This window comes from Microtus oregoni, unplaced genomic scaffold, assembly GCF_018167655.1.
Source record: "Microtus oregoni isolate MIOR12 unplaced genomic scaffold, Mior012 000072F_ref0000427, whole genome shotgun sequence".
Taxonomy (NCBI): domain Eukaryota; kingdom Metazoa; phylum Chordata; class Mammalia; order Rodentia; family Cricetidae; genus Microtus; species Microtus oregoni.
Window position 1 is genome coordinate 4,116,614 of NW_024543979.1, and position 19,805 is coordinate 4,136,418.

General features: G+C 41.2%; 1 protein-coding gene across 6 annotated transcripts in view; it reads left to right on the top strand.

The window, feature by feature from the left end:
* The window catches only part of Ptpn13 (protein tyrosine phosphatase non-receptor type 13), a 192,181-nt gene that overhangs the window by 60,204 nt on the left and 112,172 nt on the right, over positions 1-19,805 (top strand). For 4 of the 6 annotated variants that reach the window (XM_041642029.1, XM_041642031.1, XM_041642033.1 and 1 more), the window contains exons 4-7: positions 2,666-2,731; positions 5,222-5,407; positions 7,987-8,074; positions 18,433-18,996. In XM_041642029.1, the coding sequence (XP_041497963.1) occupies positions 2,666-2,731; positions 5,222-5,407; positions 7,987-8,074; positions 18,433-18,996 (904 nt within the window). Of the gene's footprint in view, positions 1-2,665; positions 2,732-5,221; positions 5,408-5,885; positions 6,243-7,986; positions 8,075-18,432; positions 18,997-19,805 lie in introns of those variants that run through there. The other 2 variants (XM_041642032.1, XM_041642035.1) reach the window with 2 other exon arrangements.

Consider the following 19,805-nt stretch of genomic DNA (forward strand, 5'->3'; position numbering starts at 1 on the left):
ATTAATCTTTTATACCGAATCTATGAACAAATATTTTATGTGAAGCTTTTGAAAAGCTCCTTGTGCATAGCCTCTTGAAATGCAGCTGAAATGCGGCTTAAGAGATGCTGTGTGATTAGGCCGCCTGATGCTGTGTGAGTCTTAGCCCCATTACCCTGAACTCAGCAGACATACAGTAAATCCCTTCTGCTACTTGCTGAGACATACAGTCGGACTTGTAAGACAGGCTCTCTGTGGACCAGGAGGTATTAACTAACTGCTTCACTGGAGATACACATTAAATTACCTGTATCATCTAAGAAAGACTGTGTCATCCTGTGTAAAAGAGTTTATATGATGTATGTCATTATTCATATGATGTATGCCATTTAAAAATCATCTCTGGCTTAGCGCTAGTGGGCATTTTTATTGAAAAAGATAACACATTCTTGCTAAAATGAATAATGCTTAAGAAAATTTTGGTTACACACACACACACACACACACACACGGAAAAGAGAGAAAAAGAGAAAAGGCTAGGCCAGGTGCTGAAATGTTAGTTGTAGTGGACATCATCCCTGCAGACAGGAGACCTAGGAGTCTGACTGTAGAATTGAGGGGGAGGTGAGTCAGGATGAACGTAAAAGTCATTAGGAAGAATTTAGAATAAAGAAAAATTGGAAGTACTGAAAATATTTGAAAGTGGAACAGTTTTTGTAATCCATAAACTGGGAACAAATTTAGGTGGCAGTGTAAGAACTAGATTAAAGTACTGTCACATTGTAAGAATAGTGTCAGTATTTTATTTGCACATAGGTTTTTTTTCTACCATTTTCTAAAAAGAGAACTGGAAACAGGTTACAGAATTTAAAAACAAAGTTTAGAAAATAGGAACCGCCTAAAATGCAGACAGTAAAATAAGAAAAACCTGAAGTAAGGTCCCCTCCACCCCCACTCCCCTGTAGAAATAAAAACCCTCTCATGATGTTAGGGAGGGCTCTCTGGAGAGCAGAACCTGTAGGCTGTGTACTTATCAGGAAGGGGACTTACTTACAGAGTGGTTTAGATGCAGTAGGGGCTGGGAAATCAGCAAGGGGCATCTGCACACTGGAGATACCCAGAACCTCGTGGTTGCTCAGTCGCAGATCTGGTTGCCTCAGTGTCCTCAGTCCAGGGTTAAAGCCTGGAAACTTCCTGGACATCAGTGGTATGTAGTGTATGTTGGAAGCATCTTGAGCAGTGTTTCTCAACCTGTGGATTTGAACCCCTTTGGGGTTCTCAGCAGATCTTCTGTATATCAGATATTTACAACATGACTCATAACTGTTGCAAAATTACAGTTTCGAAATAGCAACAGAAATAAACTTACGGTTGAGGTCACTACAGCATGAGGAACTGTGTTAAAGGGTCGCAGCATTAGGAGGGGTGAGAACCACTGACAGAGTCTGGTGGCAGCAAGGGCAGCAGCTGCAGAATGTGCAGGCAGCCTTTTCTAGGATCCTTTACTAGTGTGAACCTCTGGTCTCCGCCTCCTGCTGACCGCACACGCCCATCTCCTGCCTATCAGCCCTCTCTCTCCAGTCTTCCTAGAAGCAACCCGTCCGCACCACAGTAGGTTATTGTCTAGCAAATGAGAGAAAAGTCCTTTGATCCTCCTCCTCCTGCTCCTCCGGCTCGTCCTCTCCCAAACCCACAGATATGCTAATCAAAACTCCAGTTAGATTCCTCCCTTACTCTTCAGATTGGCAAATAGCCAAATCTTCTGTGGAAACTCCTCTGTGTTACTAGTTGAATGAAAATGATAAACTTCCAAGTTCTTACTTGATCGGGGGAGGGGGAGGGAAATGAGAGGCGGTGGCGGGAGGAGGCAGAAATCTTTAATAAATAAATAAATTAATAAAAAAAAGAATATGGAAAAAAGAAAATGATAAAATTTTTCTATATAGATATATGATTCTCTCACTGTGTGTGTGTGTGTGTGTGTGTGTGTGTGTGTGCGCGCGCGCATGCACACGAACGCTTGTGCATGCTGGGGGTTGTATACAGGATAGTTTTCACATAATTGTAAAACCAATTCAAGAGAAATGTCTGCATTTAAAAAACAATGTTTCCTGGAACATGTCTCAAAGTTTGGAAAAGCCTTAGTAACTAGTACTGCAATAAGCAACAAAACCCTGTAGCAGTGAAAGGACAGACTCTCCAACAGTTGACAGACACATCTCTGTGGTAAATTCAAAGGCGAAGCTGCCTGGCAAGGTGGTGCACACCTGTAATCCCAGGGCTAGGGAGGCCGAGTTCCAGGACAGTCAGGGCTACACAGAGAAACCCTGTCTCGGGTGGGAGTGGGGTGGTTGTGGGGGTGGGGGGAAGCAAGGTTTGTAAAGTACATTTTAAATGTTATGTAAAGAGGATTAAGCATGTCTACTCACATTTGCTTAAGTTTGCATGAAGAGACTCAGTGAAAGCCTACAAAATGATGACTTACTGAAAGTGGACTCTGAATGGCAACAGGGATTGTGTGTTTACTCTTTTTTTTTATTTTAAAATTCCTATGCTTTTATGTAAGATGTAAAATGATTTTTCTCAAATTATGTGTTAAGCTTTCTTGGGAGCAAAGGAAGTATACTACTTGTTAAATTTTTCATTTGACCATAAGGTAATTTTTGTAAAAAAATTGTATTCCTAGATCCATATTTATTCTCTTGGAATGACGTTGTATTGGGGGGCTGATCATGAAGTACCTCAAAGTCAAGTAAGTGAAGCTTCACATTTGTGGTATTTTCATATTGATACATATTTACACTTTTTACAGAGCCCTTTTGTGTGGTTGTGTGTGTTCTCCAGCATGCTGCCAGGCACACAGGTGTTTTATACTGTGTGTTGTTCACGTGTGCACAGTGAGAGTGTCAGAATGGGCTCACAGTGAGAGCTGATGAACTCACTGAAGATATTCTAAGGATTGTAGCATTCACTGCCAAGATTGAGTGATGGAGCCGGACTCTCCCCAGAAAGCTCAGTGACTAGGCGAATCCCTCATTTCTTACCAGCCGCTGGTTGAGGATCAGGGTGTAAATGTCTGGTGAAGTCAGTCTTGCACTGACCGTAACAGATCTGCAGATCTGTCCCTGTCGCCTGTGGTAGCAGAGATGGCGCCTCTGGCCCAGTCAGCCTGTGGTAGGGAAGGCAGGGGCTCTATCCATTTCATCCCTTTGAGGTAGTGGGGAGCTTTTGTTAGTTTTGGGCTGTTGGCATGTCAGAATTCCACTTCATGGCTTCGACTGTAGCAGAAACACACTGTGAGGTTAACTCTCGGGTCTTGGATTCAGATCATTGGGCCAGTTTTAGTATTTTTTTCTTATTCCTAAAATCTCTAATTAAAATTTCATTTAGGGCTAGGGAGAAGGCTCAGACAGGAAATTGCTTGCCTCACACGCATGGCAGCCTGTGTTTGGATCTCTGTCACATGCATGAAAGCAGAACGGCCAAGCATATTTGTAGCCCTTGTTCCTGGGGGATAGGAATAGGCAGATTCCTGACGCTCAGTGGTCAGCCATGGGACTGATGGGTGGCTACAATCTTAGTGGGAGAGCCTTCCTCAAATGACACTGTGGAAGTGGATAGTACAAGACCCCTAATATACACACGCACACACATACCTGTGAGAGCACTCACATAGCACAAAGAGCACACACACATAGCTGCGCACACACATGCACGCACATACCAAGTAAAAGGAAAAAGAAGGGGACAAAGAAGAGGAAGAAAAAGCTGGCTTTATTTAGTCATTTAGAAATACAAAAGCAGATTTTTTTGGTTGTTGTTGATTGTCCAGAATCCCAAGCTTAATTCAACTTTGCTCTATCTAATTTTCCTCTTTGGAAATTTTTGTTTATTTTCTTTCTCTCTTTAGTTTCAATTCTGTAAATACATATGAGAAAGTTGTTACTGGAGATACTGATGTCATTTGTCATGTAATATAACTGTCATATAAAATGTAGTCGTCTAGAGTTAGCATTTTGTGTTATTTTCTAACAACTGGAAATAAAGTCAATATAAGTGATACAAAATAATATAGTCATACTTTATATATATATCACGATATAGAAATTATCAAAATTATTACCATTTTAGAAATGCAAGTATTTAATGTGTATATCTTGTATCATCAGAGAAAACACTAGAATTGAGGCTTGCTCTTGGCCATAGCTGTGGAATTTACTGGAAGGTACAGACAGCTAAACAGATAATTAGAACATAACAAAATGAATGCTCCATTAGTAGAAAAAGGCTGGGTCTTCACGTTAGATCCCAGAGTGAGAATTGGTTTTTAAAGGAAATTGCATCTAAGCTGCGACGTGAGGGATAAAGTCATACTTGAGTGGATGAGTTGCCAGTTACCCAGAAGCCTTTGCTAAAGTTTAGACATGGACAGCAGTGGCTGTCCAGTGTGTACTGTTATTAGACTTTTAGTCTGTTAAATACATTTTTGGAGGTACTGGAGATTAAACCTAGGACCTCAGACCTTCCAGGCAGGTGTTTTATAGTGAGCTACACCCCCAGCCCAGCAGTATGCTTTTATATTTTCTCTTTTTACTTCTTGGTGAATAGTGATGCTAACCATCTTTTTATGTGCTTATTGGCCATTTGGATGTAGTAACTTAAAAGTTAATTAACAAACATAATTTCACATTCTGGTTTCTGTTTCATCAGACAAATGAGAACCCCATTTCATTTAGCTGCTCTTGAGTCATTTTAATATCTAGACTCTTCCATCTTATACAAATATCAAATTATATAGAAAAATATATCTTATGAATACTGAATATTGAAGCACTGTCTCTATTTCTCAATATATTTAACTAATCAAAGAAGTTCACTTCTGCCAGGCATAGTGGAGCACACCTTTAATCCCAGTATTTGGAAGATAAGGCAGGAGTCTCTGTGAGTTCTAGATCAGCCTGGTATATAGAGACAGTTAGTTCCAGGTCAGCCAGGGCTGTGCAATGAGACCCTGTCAAATAAAAACAAAAATAGAATCTACCATTTCTTTATTACAAAATTAACGTTTTTTTAAAAATTACACTTTTATTTAGGAAGCCATGTTAACTTCCTTCTATTAATATTAAAGGTTTTGGGGTCACATGGGTCAGCCAGACATAATTGCCAATAGAAAAGAATTAATTCATTTCCTCCAAACATAATGCGTGATTCCTGAGATTCCTATAATGGCTTTTCCTTTCAGCCCATCAGGCTGGGAGACCATCTCAACAGCATCCTGCTAGGCATGTGTGAGGACGTCATCTATGCTCGAGTGTCCGTGCGGACTGTCCTGGATGCCTGCAGCGCCCACATTAGGAACAGCAACTGTGCGCCTTCGTTTTCCTACGTGAAACAGTTGGTAAAGCTGGTTCTGGGAAATATTTCTGGGGTAAGCTACAGTTGAAAACACAGTCATATTTTGAAATTCAATAACACACAAGTTTTTTTTATTATAGCTTTTCAAAATTAAGGATGAAAAAGGAAGTTATAATAGTTTTAATATTCATTGTTTACTCCAAATAGTACTTTAAAATTTAGAATTCTATGCAGTTTCCCACATTTTATGAAAGCCATCCATTTTTAAAGAACTTTGCCAGAACAACTACGGAGTTGTCACCCTGGGAGTCCTCTGCCCTCCCCTAGTTTCCCCCTCTGGTCTCTTCTGCAGAGCTCTTAGCAGATCATTGTAATCGATTGCCTTGAGGAAACGCATTGATACACAAAATGAGTGTCAGAATTCTTATTGTGCTTTCTATTTCTAGACCTATTTCTTCCCCCTCACTGTCAGGATCCCTCTAATTCTCTAACTTCTCCCCATTCTCGGGTGGGAAGGAGTCTGGTTCTCTTGCTGCTTGAGTCTTGGGTGCCTCCCTTTTCTCTCATCCAAGATGTAAAGAACTAAAGAGTAAAATCCGTGTATAATAATCGCATCTCTGCTCTTCTTCCCTTAGGCTGTTCTGTCCTGTTCTCTCTGTCGGGGCTGTCACTGGTGTCTGGCTTTCCGACTGGCGTATGTCCTTACCTGCTCTTGCTCTCTGGTGTCCATCAGTGCTCCTCCTGTCACTGGTGTCTGGCTTTCTGGCTGGTGCATGTCCTTACACATTCTTGCTCTCTGGTGTCCATCGGTCCTCCTCCCTTCGCTGGCCGGGCCCCGGATTTGGCTTCCTCTTAATTCCTCGTTCTCAGGAGGTTTAGTTTCTCCATCTTAACCAGGATACTGTCAGGTGAACGGAATATATACATATTCCACACATTTTGCCAGTTGCTGAGAAATGAACTCGGCTCTCCTAAACAGATGTGAGCTGTCCCCCCTGAACCTTAGAGTCTGTGCTGGGAAGGGCTGATGGGTGCAGTTCTCTTGCTATGGCTGCTCCCATTCTATTTAGTTTGTTTCAGTTCTGTATGCTCATCTAAAAAACACAACTAAAGCTGCTAAAACATGGGTGATACATGATAGAGACACGGATGGAAGCTGCGTGGCTCTGACCCCAAGATCTTGCCGTTCCCTTCCACAAGTGGCTATTGTGGTAGCACTCCAGTGCCTTGGTTCTTCTAGTATTAAAATATATTTACTTTCAGGCTATTGTTATTTTTCTAGAGAGATGTCCGTCTACCCTCCCCAGCTCAACAGAATCCATGCAAACATTTCTTTTGATGTCTCCTTTATTTTTGTCAACTGTTAAAACAATGTGAAAAATGTCAGTATCAGACTTTGCATAGATCCCATTGGAAAACCTTTTCGTCATAAATAAAAGATGGTTGTTGAAAAACCTCCCCCCAAAAAAACAATATATTTACCTTAATTTTGACTAACTATAAAATATGATTACCATCCCTGTTACCTGAGACAGTTGTGAAGGTAGCCCAGCTGCTCCGGCACTTCTGACTGTGGAGTTGATCTTTCGGAGCATCTGTAATTGTTATGAAGATCAGGTATAACGTGTAGTGTACTGAGCCATGCCGGGCATACACTGTTCATTAACAACAGTTGCTGTTAGTAACTCCCTCAAAGCAGGCAATCACAGCTATGTATAATAGTCACCATTTTCCTGTCCCCCAACAGTCGGGGTGGTCTGCACTGATACCATTTATGTAATTCAAGGACTGCATCATTTCACAAATACTTCCATCTAAATCTTCTTTTAGATAGGAACTAAACTGCTTTGAATCATGACCGTGCTACCTGAGACGGAGTTGTGATCCACACACTAACTTCTGTTATGGAGAAATAATAAAATGTGTGTGCATAGATCCAAGCGTGGACACGACATTTAACATAGCATCACTATTCTGTTTTCAGTTTGAATCTATATTTGTCCTGCTTTTGATTATCTAAATAAACCGATATTCTCTAACTTTTTATTCTATATAACATAGAGTTTGATTCAATTTGTGCTTATTTTACATAAGTATCTATGAATACTGCCATTGAAATTTCAGAGTGCCAAAGTATTTTGTTACAGAGAAGATTTCATGGAACATCAGTTTAAATGTCAGTGGTCAGCACATCCAGTTAAAAAATTTAGCAAGCTATGCAGTTCTGACAGACAGTATCAAGGAAATTACTTCTGAAATAATTTAAATGCTGTTCTCAATGTATAAGTGCAACCAGAAGAAGTTCTCTAATACAAAATTAATGTAGCTTTAAAACTATAAATCTTATTTGAGAGATGAGAATAGTTATTAGGAAGAGAAAAACAGAATACCTCAAGATCCTGCCTTCAGAACTAGCCAGTTTGAGCCCAAGTCCCCAGGTGTGGAGCATTCTGTTTGTTGCTTCTCTTCAGAGATGGACTGGCCAGTCCCAGTGCATACAGGTCTTAGCAGAGCAGGGAATTACAGTCAGCTGTGGAGTCTCTGTGCTTGGCGCTGAACCCTCCAGATTGGCTAGCATGCTGTGCTGTGACAGTCACTGACAGGAGGGGAGATTATTTTTATCAAACTTGATTTTTGATTACCTGTGTACAGACGGATCAGCTTTCCCGTAGCAGTGAACAAAAGCCTGATCGAAGCCAGGCTATTCGAGACCGACTGAGAGGAAAAGGATTACCCACAGGTAAGAGTGTGGTAATAGGAACTTTCTAGACCTTAATGCTACTCTCTTGTCTGTGAAAATGTGCTTTCTGGCTTAGAAATCCAGTAAGTTGTGCCTGTGGCCCATATGAATATAAGGATGCAGAGTAGAAGCCAGGGAACAGAGACAAACACCAGGCACAATACTAAATAAACATTACAGTTACGTAAAAAGATTAGTGCTCAGAACTGCCGCACATATCTTTCCCTTCCCGGTGTTTTTCCATCAGTACCATCATCTACATACATTATCAAGGTATTTAATATTAAAGTTAGGCCATAAAGCATGACCCAAGCACAGGCGTGTGTTTAGGAACGAACAGTGACACCCCTGAAGCCAGAGTCGTTTCTTCTAGTTCTCTCTCAGGGCCAGTCACTAAAGTTATTTCGCAAGTAAGTATGTCGTAGCTTGCACTTGTCAAACACTGCCATCGGTTATAGGATGCCTGCTGAATAAAAATGAACAGTGGTTGGTTATTTGGTGGTAACTTATATATAATGGATCTATAATGATTATGTAATAAGATTTTAAAAAATGCATGGATATTCTAAATATTTGAGATAAAAAGTAGATATAAAAATAGGATTTTAAAATTCCTTTTCTTTTTTATTTTTTTTTCAAGTTTCTCTGTGTAGCCTTGCGTGCTGGGATTAAAGACATGCACCACCACCTCCTGGCAAAAATAGGATTTTTTTTTTTAAGTGCTAAGAACCAGGCTTGGCTTTTTAAAAAAAAAACTTTTTTTAAAAAAAATATTTATTTATCTATTATGTATACAATATTCTGTCTGTGTATATGCCTGCAGGCCAGAAGAGGGCACCAGACCTCATTACAGATGGTTGTGAGCCATCATGTGGTTGCTGGGAATTGAACTCAGGACCTTTGGAAGAGCAGACAATGCTCTTAACCGCTGAGCCATCTCTCCAGCCCCCAGGCTTGGCTCTTTTAAAGATAAATTTTGATTTTGTAGATTAATTTTGTTACTTTCTTTTTACTCCTCATGAAAAATTGTTGAAAGTCATGGTAACATAAATATTAGCAAGAATTTTGTTCAAAGAAAAAAGTAAAGATAACAAGTATATTCAAATAAAACATGTTTTAATGTCTACACTTTAATAAAATAAGTTAGAAAATTTGCATTCCTGGTTTTTACTTTAACCAGACAACCAGCATATTTAAAAACCAGCTTATTTAAAAAACAAAGAAAATAAGACAACCTTGTGAGAAAGCTTTCTTGTAAAATTAAGGTATAGACCCTTGATTATCTGGACTCTTTGCAGAGTCCAGAAACCTTTTAAGCATAAAGAGTGTACTCTAAACCAGGGCTCTGCTTCTCCTGAAGTCAAGAGGAGCAGTCCATGTGTGTCTGAGGGGTTCTGGGTGGGGCTCCAGTTGGTTAGCGCACAAAGAGTGTTTCCTTTGTCAGTGAGTGAGGGTTGTTACTGTTCCTTTGTCAGTGAGGGTTGTTACTGTTCCTTTGTGGTAAGTGAGGGTTGTTACTGTTTCTGAAGTATCTTAACTTTTGTTTCATGATGGTAAATTCATTTTTAGTTAGATCAAGATTCTTTTCTAATATTATTTATGTGTGGATAAAAAGTACAAAGTGAGTTTTGTCTGATAGCAGTTTAGGTATTTTTAGTCCTTTTTGTTAGGGTTTCCTTTACTGTCCTCATTCCCTCGGCTGTGTGGACACATGCTGTATGGGAAAGAGGCTGTTTGTTGTACTAGGATTTAAACTAAAATACAAGGTGGACGTTAGTGCAAAGACTCATCGGTTTTAGTCACTCTCCTCTTTAGAGCAGAATAATGATAATTATTTTGAGTGTCAGTAGCAAGCTACAACAGTCTTTTTTTAAGGACTCATCCTGAGCATGTAAGTGAGATATTAGACTAGCAAGGTTTGCCTTTCGCTCTGTCTCCCCACTTCCTTTCTTTCCCCCTTTCCGCCCTGAATTTCTTCCATCTGTGCCCCTCCTCCCCCGCCTCCTACCTTCTATACCCCTGCCCTTTTCTTTCCTGTTCAGTCTCCAGTCTTCCTGGAGTTTCCCTCTGTCCGCTCCTGGTGCCAATTAAATGGCTGTGTTGTGCAGTTAACGTTTATGTTACCTGCTGATTTAATAAGTATTATTTTATATATTTATGATTAATTCTTTTAGATGTTTTATGTTCTTTCAAGACCTCCCAAAAATGGTATGATAGCTTTTTGTCTGTTCCATGTCCATCAAGGTTCTACTAGGGGAAAATTGTCCTGCCGTGCTTAGCTTAGGAAATTTTAAAGGCTGTGAAATGTTAACACAGCACGTTTTATTACCATCTGTGTTTCACAGTTTAATGTTCCAGAGACTAATTGTCATATGGTATTTCAGGGGTAGCAACTAGAGACTTGTAGGCGGAGATTGCTCATTCATTTTCCAGCCACTCAGACCCTTATAATCACACAGAAACTATATTAATTACAGCACTGTTTGGCCAATGACTCAGGTATATTTCTAGCTAGCTCTTACATCTTGAATTAACCCATTTCTATTAACCTGTATATTGTCACGAGGCTGTGGCTTACCAGGTAAGTTTCTGGCTGGCGTCTTTCTCCTTAGATAGCTGCATGGCATTTCCTTGACTCTGCCTACTCTCTCTGTATCACTGTTTGGATTTCCCCACCCAGCTTGGTTCTGCTAAGCCATTGACTGAAACAGCTTTATTCATTAACCACTGGTAATAAAACATATTCACAGTATACGGAGAATAAAACATATTCACAGTATATGGAGAGGAGTCCCACGTCAGAGGCTTAATTGAATTTGTATCTACTCTGTAGCATAGCCTAACTAGTGGTTTATTTATTGCTTTTAAGTAAGAAATTATGTGAGTTTAGCTTCTAGAACATAAAGAAAAAACCTGCTGATATATTTTGTTGAGTTTATTTTGTAAATGTTCAATGAGTATGTGTTGATTGTTCAAGCATGAGAAAGAATTTTATTAAAATGTTAGACAGTGAAATGTAGTTTCCTGTTTTCATAGTTTGACTTTTTAGTGTTTTCATAAGGAAATATGTTAGACTTCTCTTATTTCACTGGTCTCATACCTTGGGTGAGCGATAGTTCAAAAAAGAAAGCATCTCACCATCTTGGCTTGTATTATTTGACCATTTTCTTATTGTAATAAAGCATTACAAGTTTGAAAATAAGTTTTAATCTGTTTTATTTATGACTCTGATTTTATACTAAAAATTGCTCAGTGGTGTTGTTTACTAGATCTTTAGGATTCTGATTCATGGGCTGTTTCCGCGCAGCTAATTTTTACAGACTAACAGAAATCATTAATATTGATTATATTCTGTGAGAGTAGGGTCAAATCCCTCCTCTGTCCAAACTGGAGAGAGTTTGTAAAGATTTACAGTTCGTCACTCAGGGTAAACCAGATGTTTTTCTACTTCCATTTTGGAGTGTAAAAATAAGAATCAAGCTTTTCTCTCAATTGCATTTGGAGTAGAAATTGCAGCCATGTTTTGGTGGAAGATAGTGGAGGAGGAACCTCTGGTGTTCTCGGCCAGCATTTACACAGTAGTGAGAATATTGTACCGGAGCCATTTGAAGTTCCCTTTTCAGTCTTCAGCACCTCAACAGAACTGAAGCAATGAAAGGGTGCTGACTACATGCCCACAAGTCAGAGGCGATTAGCAGTCAGGTGTCGTTAGCATATATTAATTTCAGAGGTTTAAAACTGGGAAAATAATTAGCTGTCAAAGAACAGATCCTCTTCTAGGATGCTGATGTTCTCTGGATACGCTTGTTCAGTTCCTGGCCACCGGTAGCCACGTACCCTGTGAGCCTACGTTGCTAGTGAAGAGTCTCCTCATTATTCACCAGTTAGAAATGTCCATGGACCGTAGCTTCAGTGCACTGGGATCCTGATCAAAGTTCCATAAAGAAAGCAGTAGGCTGGGCAGTGAGATACAGAATTGGGTTGAAAGAAGCAAGTCAGTTCATGGATAATCTGTATCTGTTGTTTGATTGCTAATTTAATACCACTTACTACTTTGTGTGTCAGTGAATGACCTTGAATCTTGCTTCTGAAATCTGTGGCAAAGTCAAGTCCTGAACTTGTGGGCTGTCTGCCCCTCCTTTGTTACTTCACACTGCCGGTCCTGATAGCATGGCTTCACTAGCCACACACCCAAAACACAAGCATTTCCTGCCAAGTGTTAGCGGAAACCCACGCCACTGTCATATAAGTGGTGATGGCTTCAGAACCCCAGGAGTATGTAGACAATTCGGCTTCTGTTTTCTGTGAATTTCAGTTCATTTTTAAGGACAGTGGGGAACTCAGCAGCCCCCACTGACGTTTTGAGTCTGTGTGTGAGAGGGAAGAGGGGAATGATAGGATATAAGTTGAATTGAAACAGTTGGGAATATACTCCATGAAGACTTTTTATGGTCTTAAATCTATTTTTGTTTGTTTCTTTTCCAAGACAAGTTTTCTCTGTATAGCCCTATCTGCCCTGGAAGTCATTCTGTAGGCCAGGCTGGTTCCAAAAACAGAGCTCCACCTGCCTGTGGCTGTCAGGTGCTGGATTAAATGTGTGTGCCACTTTGTCCCGATTTTCTTAAATCTTCTATTTGTAGCTGTTCGCTCTATTTATTGCTCCCTATTTGAATTTTAGCAAAATGTACACTCTCCAGGAGATTGTTTATGGCTTCATTTTAAAGTTGGATGCTTATAATTGGTGGTAATCTGTGTCTGTAAATTGAGCTTAGGTCCTCCTGAAGATGTTTATCCTTTGTGGAACATGTCATACTCTATTCAACAGCAGATCTAAGATTTCTGTGGAAACCTTCTGATCTCTGGGTTCATTATTTTCTCTCAAAAGAACTCTTAAATCCCCTCTTGGTAGATAATTATGTGCCCAGGAAAACAATTTAGATAGAAAAGAGACAAAATTTGGTACCTATGCCTTCGTTCCAAAGAACTCAGAATAGTTAAGGTGAGTTATCTCTCCTCTCCTGTCGTCTCAAAAAAAGAGGGAACATTAAATCACCCCACATGTTATAGCTGGAGGAAATGAGAAACATGCAGATTGACCGGCTTGCACAAGCATATGGGTTGATTAGGAAGAAAACATTAAAACCACAGTCTCTCGATAGGAGTCTTTCTGCTAAATGATGCCACCTAAACTGGTTTTTAAAAGTTTTATAATCAAGTCACTCAACCCTCATTCTCTTGGAAGCTGTGTTGTAAGATATCATAGCTGTAAACCAAAGGAGACCGAGTCTCTTACTGTTCTGCTTGGGGAAAGGGTATAGAAAGCCAATGGAAGTGACAAAATAATAAAGTCATGTATTAATTTTACAGTAGATCAGTCAGTCCGGTGTGCAGTGCTAGTTCAGCAGAAGGGGTAAGTGTGTCAGGATGAGTGGTACAGCAGAAGGGGTAAGTGTGTCAGGGTGAGTGGTACAGCGGAAGGAGTGCATTGCCAACAGCCCTCTTAGGGTTAGGTACCTCGAAGACACACTTAATCTCTGCATTTTGACCAGCTGGGGATCCCTGTAGTGGTCTCAGTTTGTGATAAAAAAGAAGCTCCCCTGGTGAGGGATGAGGGCTACTACGCTTATCTCTGAACATGAGAATAAGTGTGTAGGCTGCAGTTTGCAATTACATACGCTTAGGGAGGTGGCAGGAGCAAGCTTTCCTCTGGGGTTTATGAGCTCTCCAGTCACCTGTGGTTGGCTGTGTCTATAGCACCGAGCATGATTCCCTCCCTGTTGGCTGCCCCCAGTGAAATAACCACTGTTGCACCTTTGGAGATAATTGCCAGGCCAGTCACTGTGGCTCATAGAGTTCACACTAGCCTTTTGTTTGTAGGTTTTGCTCCTCATACTAGGCAAGCTTCATAGCACCTTCCTGTGCTGAAAAAGCCAATCGTCAGAGTGACTTCCTGGGTCAGTTTCAGCTTTATTCCTCACAGTCCTGTGTCTGAAGTGTGTGGTGTCCGCAGTAGGAGGGTCTTACTTTTCAGTTTCTGGGGAAGGTAACATTGAGCAGTGTCAATAGCCTGTATTGTTTTGGGAGACTCAGGTATTCCCTCAAACAGCAATTCAGGAGGTATGGGGGTTCCCATGCCTGATGCTGGAATTTTTGTTAGATTTACATAGCTCTTGGGGGCACCATGTGACATAACTCGATTAAAAATGTATGTATGTATGTGTGTGCATGTGTATACACAAATGTATGCATGCACATATTTTAAGTAAGTTTATACAGTATGTTCTTTGTGTTTTTTTAAATCTTCATAATATTTTTTATCTTTCCTTCCCTCTTTCCTGTCAGTCATCCCCTCCATCCCCAGCCAATGCCACCTTCTCGTTGCCGCCCTTATAGCTCCTTTCTTCTGCTGTCCTCCTCTTTTGTGTGTGAATGTTTGCTTATATGTATACCACATGTTTATTTTTTTAATTCATTTATTTATTAAAGATTTCTGTCTCTTCCCCGCCACCGCCTCCCATTTCCCTCCCCCTTCCCCAATTAAGTCCCCCTCCCCCCCCCAGCCCGAAAAGCAATCAGGGTTCCCTGTCCTGTGGGAAGTCCAAGGAACCCCCACCTCCATCCAGGTCTAGTAAGTTGAGCATCCAAACTGCCTAGGCTCCCACAAAGCCAGTGCGTGCAGTAGGATCAGAAACCCATTGCCATTGTTCTTGAGTTCTCAGTAGTCCTCAATGTCCGCTATGTTCGCCTGCAGAGGCCAGAAGAGGGTTCCAGGAACTGAGTGACAGTGTGAGCCACCATGTAGTAACTGCAAACGGAACCCAGTTCCTCCGTAAGAGCAGCAAGTGCTCTTAACCACTAAGCCATCTCCCCAGCCCCACTTTTGATTTCTTTGAGATAGGGTTTTAATATGTAACCTATGTTGGCCTTAGCCTTTTGGACTTTAACTAGATATATACTGAAATATTTCTGTATCTAATTTATTTTCATCACAACCATAGGACCCTGTCTGTAAATCGGCAACTCCTGAAAGGTGTGTAGTCGCATTTCCTTTAGGCCTGTGTGGCCAGGGAGAAGACATGCTTCCTGGAGCTACCATGACCAACTAATGTATTGTTAGTAACCACTAACAGTCTAACACAGACATGTACTTAGCTCTTACAAGTCGAAGAGACTTGCAATCTATTTGGTAAGTGTTTTGTTTACATTACAGTGACATTAGGGTTGGTTACTTTTAGGAAGTCCCATGTAAAATAAAACTGTGGGGGACCTGGAGAGATGGCTCAGCAGTTACAAGTACTGGCTTCTTCCATAGGACCTAAGTTAAATTCCTAGCATCCCAAAGTGGCTTACAACTTGTTGTAACTCAAGTCCCAGGTGATCCAACACCCTCTTCTTGCCTCTGGAGGCACTGCACACATGTCATACACTTAAATACATACAGGCAAAGCACCCATACACATAAAGATAAGTAAGTTAATCAGTTTTTTTGAAAAGATTTTAAAAATTGAATGCAAAGAAACTGGACATGAGAAAGATCTGGAATAGAAAAGGCAGGAAAGTATATTTTATTTATAAGAGGTCAACAGAGAGCCTGCAGCTTGGATAAAGTGAGAAAAGAGGTACCAAGTGCAGGCTGGGAGGTTTCCATTTCATGAATGATAGGCTGTCTGATTAGTTGAGCAGGTCAGTGACGTGGTGGAATTGACATTGGAAAAAGATGGAGTTCATCGAAGCAGCTAATCTGAGGGCACAACAGTGAACTTGCCGCCCAGCGTCATTAATTGGGTTTGATGTGATGGAATTGGAAATTAACACACGAAGTGAGGAGTCTTTGAGAATTCTGAACAGAATTGCTGAGGAAGCTAAGGAGGATGAGTCATGTAAGGAGCGTGCCCATGTTTCCGCTTTGAGTAACCAGTATTAGGAAAGACTGGGAGCAGAAAACAAGACGAGTTGGAACCTTGGACAGTTTGAGGTGCTCCTCAGGCATGGTAGCAGGATCTCCAGTTGCATAAGACTGGAGCTTCCCCAAAAAGATAGGTATTAAGAAAGAAAACATGGGAGTTTTTCAAATCCAGGCCATATTTTTTATTTTTATTAATATTAATAAAATTTTATAAGGAAAAGACTAAAAAGGAGTTCTGAACCTGATACATGAGGAAACCCAACATTTGAACACACATTAAAGGATTTGGAGAGGGACAAGCAGCCTCAGCAGGGGAGCCAGGCTTGAAAGAGAAAGGCCTTCACCTGGAGCAGAGTCGCTGAGCTAGGCAATGTGGAGCCGCTAGTGGTGTGTGATGGGCCACCCGGATGTGGAGTAGCTGGAGCCAGTAGAGGACATAGTGAATAAAGAGTGAGGAACTGGAGAGACAGCAGCTGTAAAGGGGTGAGGGAATGGGAGGAGTTTGTCTTGGTTTTGTCTGTCTTTTGAGAAAGATGGCATTTGTGTCCTAATGGGAACAGCTCAATGCAAAGGGAGAAACCCTGGCACTGTAAGGGCCCATAGCAGAGACCCTGGGGTGGGTGGCATGAGCCAGGGAAGGTGAGAAGGCGCTCCTCCGTGGTGGGAAAGAGGCGGGGTCAGCTGGATGCCAGTGAAGGTGGGGGATTTGGAAACCGAGGAGATGCGGGAGTGGACACCATATCAAGGAACAGAGTGGCTGTGCATGACTTGTGGTGTGTCAGCATACCCTGCTTGAGTTTTCCAGCTCCGGCCACTGAGGATGGCTGCATTTGCATGTGGCTCGTGATCCTCGGATCCTCAGTTCTTTACTTTTTAGCTTATGTATTCTGTCAGCTTACTAGAATATATTTGTCTTGAAGTCTATACAGTTTTAAATTTGCTAGCTTCAAAATGTAGTTTGTGTAACAATGTTACTTACCCCTGAAGGACTGTGACACAGCCATGCCTTCAGGTAGAAGGTAAATTTTGTAATGATCTGCCTGGGTGCGGGAGAGTATGTTTCCTAGTGCCCAGTAGATCCAGTACCTCATGTATGGAAGCTGTCTGTAGTTATGCTGAATTAGATCCATGTTTACAGGGGTATGAAATACAAACCACTTAGCATTTGTATTGTTATTTATTGCATCAACTGATTTAAATATACTTTTCCTCATATTTTTAAGGTACATTTGTTATCAAGGAATTAAAGCTTATAGTTATTGCTTTGAAGTGAATTCGAAAGCCATTCCTTGTTACTAAGAAGGATCTAGTCATATTTTACAGCATGTTTATTTTCAAGGAGAAATCACATAATATGTCAGAGAAAGTTGTCAATATTTAGGGCTATTGAGGTAGTAACCTCAAAATATTTCCAACTTTTTTTTCAGTACTGAACAAAGACCATTTTGGTTGTTGAGTCTGTTGATTCATAGAATTGATGTAGCTGAATGGACATTTCTGGTGTGTCCCCATTGACCTTTACAACCCACAGGATACATACCTGGTTTTAACTCTACTGACCTCTTGAGACAAAGCTAGCATTGCTGCTGCAGCTAGAAAACGGTGTGCATTCCATTCTAAGGAAGGAACTTCAGTCTCTAGTCCGGCATGACAATTTCTTTAACAATTTAGATGGAAGTTATCTCAGTTTCAGATACGGTAAAGTTTTCTCGAACTTGGTAATTCCATGTATTGCAGTTTTCTTCCTATGCAGAATAGAAAGAATTCTATATTCTTAAATCAAACATTTATTTAAAGGATCAGAAATACCAGGACTTTTTACTTGAAACATACTTTAAGTTATATTTTTACAAGTTAAAAGAGTATGTTATGCGTTATATTATCCCCATAATTTCATGGACAGTTACCATTCTACAAAAGTAGATGTTATTAACAGCTTTTGTCTTTGTTTGAAAACCAAATAGTTTACTTCTGCTGATGGAAATAGTACTACTCGGAAGCGCAGGTTCAATATGCTATTTATGTTGTTCCCTGGGAGGCCTTGTGAGGCAGGCAGCTCAGTGGTGCAGACCTTGTTCCCTGAGAGGCCTTGTGAGGCAGGCATCCCCCAGTGCTGCAGTCCTTGTTCCCTGAGAGGCCTTGTGAGGCAGGCATCCCCCAGTGCTGCAGTCCTTGTTCCCTGAGAGGCCTTGTGAGGCAGGCATCCCTCAGTGGTTCAGTTCTTGCATGCACAAGGGCCCCATCATGCCAAAGCAGAGCAAAGAGACATTGGCCTCAATGATTTATATGCTCTGTTTCCACGTGTTCCACACTCACGATTACCGTCGTCATTTCGTCTCTGATCCTACACGTGGATAATTTAGGGAACTGCTGTGCTTTATCCGTGGTGGGTTACATTCTTGCTGACTTTCTAAAAATTCTGCGCATACATGATAGATTCTTATCATTCCAGGAAGAAGCTCCACTTCTGATGTACTAGACATACACAAGGCTCCATTCTCTCATCAGACTTTTCTTAACAAAGGGCTTAGTAAATCTATGGGATTTCTGTCCATCAGAGACACACAAGATGAGGAAGATTATTTCAAGGATATCCCATCTGATAATAATTCCAGGCATGAAGATTCTGAGACTGTTTGTTCCCCTTACCAGTTCAAAACTAGCAGTCCGCAAAAAAGGGCTTTCCCTGGAGTCGACACATTCTCTAAGAAAAAGGTCTGGGCTTCATCCATGGACTTGCTTTGTACGGCTGACAGGGACGTTTCTGGAGAGACTGGCAGGTCCCAGCACTGTGACCCTGAGGCGGTAACAGGACGGACTTCAAGCACTCCTAGAAAGAAGGAGGCCAGGTACTCTGATGGAAGCATTGCCTTGGATGTCTTTGGGCCTCAGAGAGCGGAGCCAGTATATCACACTCGAGACACACCAACCTCCTCTGCAGTATCAAGTGCCTTGGACCGAATTCGAGAGAGACAAAAGAAGCTTCAGGTTCTGAGAGAAGCCATGAATGTGGAAGGTTAGTAAATCTGTGTGTGTCTGAGAGAATAAATGAATTAAAATACTTAAGGTTGTATCTTAAAATAAAGAAGGGCTATTAAACCATTCTACAAGTCTGATTTCCACTGCCAAGCGTTTGCATCTAGGCCACATTAGCTCCTCTGTCAGTTTCTGTTCAGTCTTCTATCAAAACTCCAATCAGAGTGTGCTGTAAAGTCCTCTCTACAGCATGGCTATGTCCTCCCTGCAGCAAGCCTAAGTCCTCCTTACAACATGCCTATGTCCTCCCTATAGCATGCCCAAGTCCTCCCTGCAGCACATCTAAGTCCTCCTTAAAGCACACCTAAGTCCTCCCTACAGCATGCCCAATCCTCTTCCCTACAGCACGCTCAAGTCCTCCCTACAGATGCCCACATCCTCCTACACAAGCACTCCACAGTGCATGTATTAACTCTAACCCTCAGGGTCAGGCAGTGTTTTGTGATGTGTGTTGTCTCATTGGAGGCCTCAGGGAATGGCTGGCTCGTGGGTCTCAGAAGTAGTGGGTCACACCAAGCTCAGGGAGGTGACCTTGCTTGGTACCAGGTGAACTTAGACCACCAGCTTCCAAAACAGGTTTCAGAGTACATGACAGGCATCGTTGGTTTGAAATAGTTTGAGATCTGCATTTCTAAAGCATGGTGTGTAGGTGTACAGATTTAAAGTCACCATTCCGTGTCTATGGAGTTGAGGCATTGTTCCTAGTCTGAGTTATGCTGTCTATAAAATGGACCTAGCAAAAATAGATGAATCAGATGAGTATGAAATGATTAAACAAGCATTTATTAC